The 9,482-nt window shown below is 55.2% G+C and overlaps 1 protein-coding gene, 1 long non-coding RNA gene and 4 other non-coding genes across 6 annotated transcripts in view; 5 read left to right on the plus strand and 1 right to left on the minus strand.

The window, feature by feature from the left end:
• LOC102481548 (uncharacterized) overlaps window positions 1-2,130 on the minus strand; it is a 13,522-nt gene extending 11,392 nt beyond the window's left edge. Inside the window, exons 1-2 of the long non-coding RNA XR_334869.2 lie at window positions 1,742-2,130; window positions 588-802 (exon numbers count right to left, since the gene is read on the minus strand). This is a non-coding gene — a long non-coding RNA (uncharacterized LOC102481548). The remainder of the gene's footprint in view (window positions 1-587; window positions 803-1,741) is intronic.
• On the plus strand, window positions 634-697 carry LOC114008170 (small nucleolar RNA SNORD43). The gene has a single exon (XR_003549733.1). It is a non-coding gene; the product is annotated as a small nucleolar RNA SNORD43 (small nucleolar RNA).
• RPL3 (ribosomal protein L3) lies at window positions 1,073-7,445 on the plus strand (the record flags this gene model as incomplete). The annotated part of the gene is given in 9 exon segments (XM_014588706.1): window positions 1,073-1,239; window positions 2,137-2,305; window positions 2,857-2,992; window positions 3,997-4,183; window positions 4,705-4,865; window positions 5,784-5,885; window positions 6,224-6,319; window positions 7,055-7,174; window positions 7,348-7,445. Coding segments are annotated over 9 exon segments (1,183 nt in total), but the record flags the coding sequence as incomplete, so codon positions are not given.
• Window positions 2,803-2,856, plus strand: LOC114008174 (small nucleolar RNA U82P). Its single transcript, XR_003549737.1, has one exon. It is a non-coding gene; the product is annotated as a small nucleolar RNA U82P (small nucleolar RNA).
• LOC114008173 (small nucleolar RNA U83B) lies at window positions 4,247-4,340 on the plus strand. Its single transcript, XR_003549736.1, has one exon. It is a non-coding gene; the product is annotated as a small nucleolar RNA U83B (small nucleolar RNA).
• On the plus strand, window positions 6,011-6,104 carry LOC114008172 (small nucleolar RNA U83B). The gene has a single exon (XR_003549735.1). It is a non-coding gene; the product is annotated as a small nucleolar RNA U83B (small nucleolar RNA).
• Window positions 7,446-9,482: the final 2,037 nt, after the last annotated feature.

Here is a 9,482-nt window from a genome sequence, read left to right on the forward strand (position 1 = left end):
AAGAGCGTGCGTGGGAACACCACCCAGCACGCGCCCCTCGACCCGGCGTCCGCCGCGGACGCGCGCACGCACGCCGGAAGGGGCGGAGCCAGCCCTGGCTTTATAAGTCGTGGGACTTGCACAGGCCGACCTCTACCGGCGGGTTTTGGCGGCGAGATGGTAAGTGTTGTTATGTCGGCTTTCTTTTTGCCTCTCGCGCCGATAGCGCACAATCCGCGGCTAATCCCGGCCATCTCGGCCTGGCCGACGCTGGCTGCTGCTCTAGGAGCACAGCGGACGCGACGGGGCCCGCGGTCAAACCTATTTTCTGGAAACACGCGAGGCCTGTGCAGAGGCGCGTGGAGGCTGGGCCTTGGGCCTTCGTGTAGGCGGAGGCAGGCCGTGAGGCGGGAGCAGGCCCAGAGACTGACTCTTACAAGTCTGGTCATTTCTGAGACCTGAGCGCGCACGTTTTGGCGTTAGTAACGAACGGCTAGGGCCCAAGAGCGACTTGGCCAGGAGGGCCTTGGGCACTGCGTGCGCTGTTAAACCGGAACAGGCAGGGGAAAGGGGAGACTGCCGGCTCTCGCAGCCCCAGTCTGAAATACCTGGGCGGTCGGTGCAATTCGTAAGGCCTCTGGAGTTCTCAGGAACCACATGTGATGAACTTATTGACGGGCGGACAGAGACTGTGTGCTGATTGTCAAGTTCTGATTTGGCTCCGTGGAGTTCTAGCGGCCTTCGTTTCTTATCCTAGCTCCTGTCGAGGAGCCGGAGGGAGCCCGGTGTTTGATACCAGTACTAATGGCGTTTTCGTCTGGTGCTAAGAAATGTAGAATGAAAAATGAAAAGATTTGGCATGTTTAGCACATGTTTTGTTGGACATTACTTTCTGGATGTGTGATCCTGGAAAAGCAAATTGAAAATGCTAGATGATCCCATTGCTGGGCTGGGTGTTGGGTCGGGATTGGTGTTCTTCTTGGGAACGGTTAGCACCTGGGCAGCTGGGTGGGCCAAAAGCAGTGGCTGCTTTGATCTGGTTGCTAATACTGGTCATTTCTCCCTAGTCTCACAGGAAGTTCTCTGCCCCCAGACATGGGTCCCTGGGCTTCTTGCCTCGGAAGCGCAGCAGCAGGCACCGCGGGAAGGTGAAGAGCTTCCCCAAGGATGACCCTTCCAAGCCCGTGCACCTCACAGCCTTTCTGGGCTACAAGGCTGGCATGACTCACATCGTGCGAGAAGTGGATAGGCCAGGGTCCAGTACGTATACACTGTCTCTCCTGAGTTGGTGGGGAGAGGCTCGGAGAACTGGGGCTGCACTGTCTGAAGGGCAGGTTTAAGGGGAACCTGTGGGTTGTCAGAACCTTATTGCAAGCAGAATAGTGGTGGTCACTTTTAGGGCTGATGAGCACCTCATTTTTCTTTTCTTTTTTTTTTTTCTTTTTTTTTTTTAAGAATTTTGTTTTTTAAAAATTTGTTCAGAGAGACCGAGAAAGCAAGCCATCAAGTCGGGTGCTTGAACCGTGATTAGCCATGTGGGAGTACAGTGCCTTGATCACCACCACCTGCCAGCCCCAGGGCTGATGAGTATCTAAAGCTGTTGATGGTCAGCACTACTCTGTTTAGGCAGATAGGTTTGTTAGGGTCAGGAACTGACTGTTCAAGAGCCACAACATAGAGCATCTCCCTAACCAAAGCAGTCTGAGTTGCTGAGGCCAGAACACCACCATTCATTCTGTGGCATGCTGGTTGACAGCCTCACCTGAGCTTGAATGATGCCCACGTGGCTGGGTTGTGGGACGTTCAGAGAAGCCACTGGAACACAACACTGGCTACTGAGCCATGGCTGATACCGTGTTAGACACTGCCTGTCCCCAGCTGAGGTCAAAGCTGTTTCCTTGGTCACTTGTTACACCTCAGGCTGTCTGTGTCATGTAGATGAGTAAGCCTGCTTTTAGAGAGTAAGGTTTGATAGACTGAAGCCAGCAGGTATGCAGTAGGGACAGTCCAGGCTGCTGGTGTTAACCCCACTTCTGCAAGTGCCCTGTTCTCTGAAACACCTTGCCCTCTTGCCCTAAAAGGGCACATTTTCCTACGTAGTGCTGCAACCTGGAGGAACTTTTATCTGGCTGCTCAGTCCATACGTTTTCTTCACAGAGGTGAACAAGAAGGAAGTAGTGGAGGCTGTGACCATTGTGGAGACGCCACCTATGGTGGTGGTGGGCATTGTGGGCTATGTGGAAACCCCTCGAGGCCTCCGGACCTTCAAGACCATCTTTGCTGAGCATATCAGTGATGAGTGCAAGAGGCGCTTTTATAAGAACTGGTAAGTGAGGAGGTGGCCAGGCCTAGGGGCTGAAGGCCAGGGGCTGGAGAGCAGGGCCTTTTCAGTCTAGCAGAGGAGGAGCTGCTTTGATTGCCTCTTGAACAGAAATTTAGCTAAGGGCACCTTGACCAGCCTTGGGATTTCCGAGCTAGGAATTGACGGCTGTTGTGTCAGCCTAGTGGAGGCTGGCTAAGGCTACACGACAGCAGGATGAGTCTGCCCATGTCTGGCAGGGCCTTCAGTCCTGACTTGAGATTCCTGTTTTGTCCATTACTGAAAGCTCCTACCCTAAGAGGTAGAGAAGGGAGCCTTCTAGCACCCGGAGCGAGTGTGTTTGAACATATGCGACCTCTATTAACCTGTGGACCTCTGCTCAGCTCCGCTCGGCTCTGCCCGATGAGCTCCATCCAGGCTCCGCTTGCCGGTGGAAAAGGCTCCTTAGAAGCCGGCAATGAGCCCCATCCCCATGTGCCAGTGTGCCTTCCGCTCACCCGCCACGGGTGATGAAGGCCGGCACCCGGCCCTGCCCCAACTCTGCTCTGCTCCTGAAGGCATAAGTCTAAGAAGAAGGCCTTCACCAAGTACTGCAAGAAGTGGCAGGATGACGATGGCAAGAAGCAGCTGGAGAAGGACTTCAGCAGCATGAAGAAGTACTGCCAGGTCATCCGCGTCATCGCCCACACCCAGGTAGGTGCCCGTGGGTGCGGGAGCATGAGCAGTTAGTTCCCTGCTGTTGGGTCTTGGATGTGACCCTGGTGACTTGAGGTTTCAAATACCACGTGCACTTTTGGGGGATGGGGGATCAGTTATCTTCTGGTTGCCCCTCAGCTCACGGGGCTTTTGTGTCAAACCTCAGGATTCTGGTAGGAGCTAAGACTGATCTGGGTTCTTTAAACCGTGGAGGAGATAAGCCTGGGAGCAGATTGCTTGAAGTTGGAGAGAAATATAGCCCAGCAGTTGCATTTCCCATAGGGTCTGGGTTCCGGGGGCCATTTGAAAGACTGCGTTGTCCAGTTCCCCCATGTTTGTGGGTAGTCCCATCCTTACCAGCAGAGGGCACTGTGTTCTTACTGTCTGTTAGGGAAACCACTCCCCGTTGTAGGCACATTTAACCAAATGGCCATAGGTAGTCCATCTGGTAACTCAGGATTAGGGTGGTGAGATACAGCCGTCCTTCCAGTCTGACTTGGTCTGAGAAGTCCTCTTGCCTTGGTTTGAAGGGGTGCTGTCTGGCTCATCCTTAAGTGAGTTGTGTTCAGTGCAGTCCATGTGGTTAGGGGCCAGTAGGTTAGCGCTTATATATAGCACATTTACACCACTGGCAACATTGTTTCTGGGTTCTGCATTGGCTCCCAAAGCCAGCTGTTGGCAGAGTGTGGGAGATGGTAAGTTCAGACTAGAGCATGATGCCAGAGGAGTGGCCCAGGACCAAGAGGAACCATGGACTGCATGGGTCCCAGATTCTGCCTAAATTTGCTTGTCTTGACGTGGACCTCGTTTGACTCATCTCCACAAGGGTGCATTTAGCACCAATTATGTAAAGTCCCTTCATTTCGGTGAGGGCCAGAGTGGTGCTAAGTTAACCACAGGTCGCCATGTCCTTGACATCAGCCCACATGCCCCAGGCTCGGTTCCTCTCCACCGGGGAGCACCAGAAGCTCCAGTTTCTGAGCCACGTCTGTGCCTCCTAGATGCGCCTGCTTCCCCTGCGCCAGAAGAAAGCCCACCTGATGGAGATCCAGGTGAACGGGGGCACTGTGGCCGAGAAGCTGGACTGGGCTCGGGAACGGCTGGAGCAGCAGGTCCCTGTGAACCAAGTGTTTGGGCAGGATGAGATGATCGATGTCATTGGGGTGACCAAGGGCAAAGGCTACAAAGGTGAGTGGTGCTGTGGCCCTGGTTGCTGTGGTTACGGGTTGGAGGGACAGGATCTCAGGCTCAGCTGTTCAGTGATGAGGCCCTGGAATGAGCGCTGGGCACAGCGCCCGAGACAGACTGCGGAACTCTTCCTTGTTGCCTTCCTTCTGAGAACAGCCTTGTGGTCAGAATGGCGGGGATGGGGGACAGAGGACATCTCTTAGATGCAAAGGGGGCTCCCCATTATGGAGAGCTTCATGGATGCCCTTAAATGGGACCACACTGCTTCAGAGCTATGTCTTTGGTCTGCTCTCATGCCACATCAGAAGTTGGGGTTTGCATGTTGGCAGATGGCTTACTCAATATGCGCAGAAGTAATCTCACATCTGTTCCTCACGGTCACGTACTCGTTGGGTGGTAAGAGTACGCCATGTTCTAAGAAGTGCCAGAAGTGAACTCAGGTGGGCACTCACAGCAAAAAGAGGTCAGGGAGGCCAGTGCCAGGCCCCTGACGGTAGAGTAACAGCATGCATCCCTTGCAGGGGTCACCAGTCGCTGGCATACAAAGAAGCTGCCCCGCAAGACCCACAGAGGCCTGCGCAAGGTTGCCTGTATTGGGGCATGGCATCCTGCCCGTGTGGCCTTCTCTGTGGCACGTGCTGGGCAGAAAGGCTACCATCACCGGACTGAGATCAACAAGAAGGTGAGAGCTTGTCAGGGCAGCATCCTGGGAGGGGAGCGACGAATCTGCAGGTGGCAGTGGGTTCCATTCCTGGCGTCACTGTTCTTTTGGCTGTGCAGCTTCCGAGCTTCATGTGGGTCTTAGCTGCTCCTGTTGGGGTTTGGGTTTCTGGGTCATGGGCATCAGGATGAGTGAGGTACTGGCCTCGTGGGTGTCTCAGGCTGACGCTGCTGGGACTAGGGTGGGGCCTGCCCTTGGTCCTGTCTCCAAGGTGGTGGGGTTTTTTTATTTTTTATTTTTTTGGAGGCACATGTGCTCACTCGCCAGAAAGATGGATAGAAAACGAGAAATCACTCTTTGGGTGATGGCCATGCTGCAGTCCCTTTTCCTCTATTCTCGGGATCTTGAGTACGCATGCACAAGCACCTGGTGTGAGTTTTAAGCCACCAGGTCCAGGACTTGAACTGCAGTCGACTACATGGGAGTTCAGCGACATAGCCATTACACCAACTGCTGGCCCCTCCAAGGAGGGTTTTGAGATGGCTGCGTGGCCTGCACAGATGGAGCTGTAGTTACAGCCCGGCCGGCTCACAGTCCAGTTTTTGCAGACCCACCTACTTTTTGTTTGCTTCGACCCTGGGTTACCTGGTTCCTGAGGCCAGAGCCATTTTCCTGCTGTGCAGGGCTGTGTTCCCTGATGCCTGCACTCTTGTCCTGAGCCTCCCTGGGGTTGCTCTTAGACCTGCTCACTTCGAGCCTGGTAGGAGGGGAGGTGAAAAAAAAAAAAAGCCAAAGCAGAGCCTGGGTCTACCCTATCCTGGTGTGCGAGACTTCTTTTCCCTAATAATAAGCTAGTCCTGACTGCACGCTGTCCAGGGACTGGTTCCCTGCCCCGTTTGTGCTTTCTGGAGTGTTTCCACTTACGGCTTCCGTGTTTAGATCTACAAGATCGGCCAGGGCTACCTCATCAAGGATGGCAAACTGATCAAGAACAACGCCTCCACTGATTACGACCTGTCTGACAAGAGCATTAACCCCCTGGTAAGGCGTGGGCACTGCAGTTTCCCCTTCCCTGCTTTGGGCTTCTGCTGGGGGACTGATAATGTTGGGGCCACGCTGACTCGGGGAACTCTTCATAGGGTCCTTCTGGGCCCTTGCAGCACCCAGCTGTTCAGTGATGAGGCCCTGGAATGAGCGCTGGGCACAGCGCCCGAGTCATACTGCGGAACCCTTCCTTGTTGCCTTCCTTCTGAGAACAGCCTGGTGGCCAGAATGGCGGGGGCTGGGCAGAGATGGGACTACGGAAACTGAAGGAGTCATCTGTGGGATGGTTCCCTGTTGTCCTCCGTGATTTCTGCTGACCCACAGCTTTGTTTCAGGGTGGCTTTGTCCACTATGGTGAAGTGACCAATGACTTCGTTATGTTGAAAGGCTGTGTGGTGGGAACAAAGAAGCGAGTGCTCACTCTTCGCAAGGTGGGTGAACTGGGCCCTTCCCTGTGCCAGGGGTTCACCACCTGGTGGGGTGGGAGGAGAGTTCAAAAGGAGGGTTTGATGTAGCTTTGAAGTCCTGGGACCAGGAAACGGCCAGTCTGGCCTTGAAGAGCTGTTTGCTGCTCTGTCCTCATCCACAGGCCTCAGCCAGTAGATGGTGTCTCTGTGGGGCTGGGTTGATCTACGACCTCTCCAGTGTAGGAGACACTGAGATCTTGAGTTGGCGCGGAGGAAAGCTGCTTAATGCCAGAGGTTGTGTGAGCGAAGACCCCCAGTGGGCCTCGCCACATCACAGACCTCTTTTCCTCCCAGTTCTCTATCAGGATCCTGGGCACACGTGCACTGGGCATGTTTTCTTTTATTGAGAGATCTCTGGTGTAGGACTCATGCTCTTGCCAGAGAAAGTGAGAACCCCCCCCCCATGGGGATGATCACACCACAATCTCTTGTCCATTCTCTGGGGATCACAGGTGCACACACATGGACCCAGCCTGAGTTTTAAGCCACTGGGTCTGGGACTTGAACTGTGGTTGACTTACTGGGAGTCCAGCAATGTAACTGTTACACCATCTGCTGGTCCCGTGGGCTTGTTATTCAAGTGTCAGATTCAGAAATCACAACCAACACCATGGTTGGTCGTTGAGTACCCGTTTTCTGCGCACATGCCATGAGACCAGCCTCTTCACTGTCTTAATGCATCGCCCTCTTGGCCCACAGTCCTTGCTGGTGCAGACCAAACGGCGGGCCCTGGAGAAGATCGACCTCAAGTTCATTGACACCACCTCCAAGTTTGGCCATGGCCGCTTCCAGACTGTGGAGGAGAAGAAAGCATTCATGGTGAGGCCTCTCATTTGCTCACGCTGGGCTTGGTGGGGCTCCCGCCAGCCAGTGCCGAAACGGTGCTTGTAATGCTCTGCCTTGTTCCTGTGCCAGCCTCTTGGTCCCGTGTGCCGGACTGTGGTGTCCACCTCCTTCATCTGCCTCTAACCTCCCACCGCCTCTCTCCACAGGGACCACTTAAGAAGGACCGAATTGCAAAGGAGGAAGGAGCTTAACGTGAGCAAACCCGGCAGCCGGTGGCATCTCAATAAACGCTGCTTCCTAGTGACTGCCTGTGCCTCTCTCTGCAGGGCCTGTGCTCCCTGCCGCCTGTGCCCTCCTTAGCCTTCTCAGGCTGCTCTTAACACCTGCCCGCCTCCAGCCTGCTTGGAGGGAGGTAAAAACCAAAGCAGTGCCTGGGTCTGCCCTGCCCTGCCCTGGAAACCAGCCCGGGGCGGCGGCCTTTGTGCAGTGTTTGTCACCAGGGCGAGGCAGCTGTAGAAGTTGTTTGCACAGCTTGGGTGACACTAGGGCTACAGAGGAGAGGAGGGAGGCAGAGACTTGACATTCCCTGGTGGTGCTGACTGGCATGTGTGCTGCACCATGGACTCTGGATCTGTTGGGTGTATAGAGAAGTAATTTACTTAGATTCCAGTTAAGGCTCACTGAAGTTCTTTATTATTTGAGCCTAGATCTGGCCCTCGAGAGGGTAGTGGCACACAGAGGCCTGCAGGTCACCTGGATCTTTCTGGAGTATCCCTGGAGAGGCTTCTGCCAGCTTTATACAGGGGCGAGCAGCCAAGTGCAGCTTCGCCCGTAGGTGGTGGGGCTGTGTCCATGCTGAGTGTGGGTGGCTGTCCAGAGGGCCCTGAACTGAAGTGCAGCTCCTTCCCCCATGTGTGGACCATCCCTTGTTGGGTTGACCTAGCACAGTCTGGCTGGCTGGTCTGAAGCCAGGTGGCTTCAGCCACACTGTTCTGCCACCTTGGAGAACAGCTGATCTGGGGCCGTCTGAGCTGGTTTTGTTCCAATGGTACCCTGGCCTGGTGTGAGGTCCCCACCCTGCCCAGGTGGCTCATCCAGCTGGGGTGGGAGAGCCTGTACTAGTACTTCTAGAGGGACTGGTGCTCTGCCCCAGGTGTTTCAGGAGTCTGGGCCCAGGTGGTTTTAGTTCAAGGAGGTGAGTGGTGAGGCCCTAAAATGTCCCAGTGGGTGGACTAGAGGTTGGTGGTTACATGTGGGTTCTGAAAACTGATTTGGGTTGCAGCAGGGCCCTCAAGCCTTTCTCAGGGTGCTGGGGCAGGACCCCTCCACTGCTGGTGCAGCTCCCACACTTGGGGCAGGGCCAGCAGGGGGTGGGAGTGAGCAGTTCCTGCTAGGTCAGCCCCACCCAGCCCAGCAGGAGGGCCATGCCCATTTCTCCAAGGCCACTGGATATTAGGGTTGCCCAGTTGTGAGAGCTGGTCGGTTCCCTGGTTCAGTCAGGTCCTGATGGGGATGCTGAGCTGGATGCGAACCTCGGTCTATCCCCCTCTGCTGTGCTGTGCTGTGAATGTGGTAGAGAATGAAGGCCCCTAGGTTGCCAGTTCTGCCCTGATTAAGGGAAATGCATCCTACATGGCTGCGCGGTCCAGGCCCTGCAGTGTGAAAAACAAGTGCCCCATGTCCCAGCAAGGTGGAGAAGTGGAGGGATTGCAACACTTGGGGCTTCCCAAACACCTGTTCCAAGGGGCAGAGTGTTGTGCTCCTTGGCTGAGGGGACACGCACAGGTACCCCTCACGTCCATGTGTGATGTGTGCCCAGGAAGCCCTCTATAGGGTCAGGCTCACCTGACGGGAGCTATGCCCCCACAGCCCCATCCTGGCCATTGCCTCTGGTCTGCACCTGGCCAGCGGTTGACCATGAGCACGTTTGAGAAGAGTCTGGAGCCTCGGCCTCCTCCAGATCCAATCTCCAGGTCACCCTGGAAAATAGACACTGGCCTGGGATGGATGCAGTCCTTTTAAGGAAACGTGGGTGTCACTGCTTCAGCCTGGCCGGGGTTAAGACCGTGGGAGGGACACTGGCTCCCTCCCTCACAGTAGAGAGTGTCCTCTGCTCACCAGCACCGCCAGCCCAGACTCTGGGGAATTGCAGGTGGGCGAGGTAGACTAACAGGTGTAGCAGATGGCATAAAGGAACTTCAAGGGTGCTGGACTCACGTGGTTGGCTGGTTCAAGGCCTGAACTTGGAGTCTTGCTTTTCCACTTTACCTCTCTGGTCATGCCACAATCCCTTCTCCATTCTCGGGATCTTGGGCACACACGCGCACACACACCCGGTGTG

The sequence above is a fragment of the Tupaia chinensis genome, unplaced genomic scaffold (assembly GCF_000334495.1).
Source record: "Tupaia chinensis unplaced genomic scaffold, TupChi_1.0 Scaffold000294_5, whole genome shotgun sequence".
In the NCBI taxonomy this organism is placed as follows: domain Eukaryota; kingdom Metazoa; phylum Chordata; class Mammalia; order Scandentia; family Tupaiidae; genus Tupaia; species Tupaia belangeri.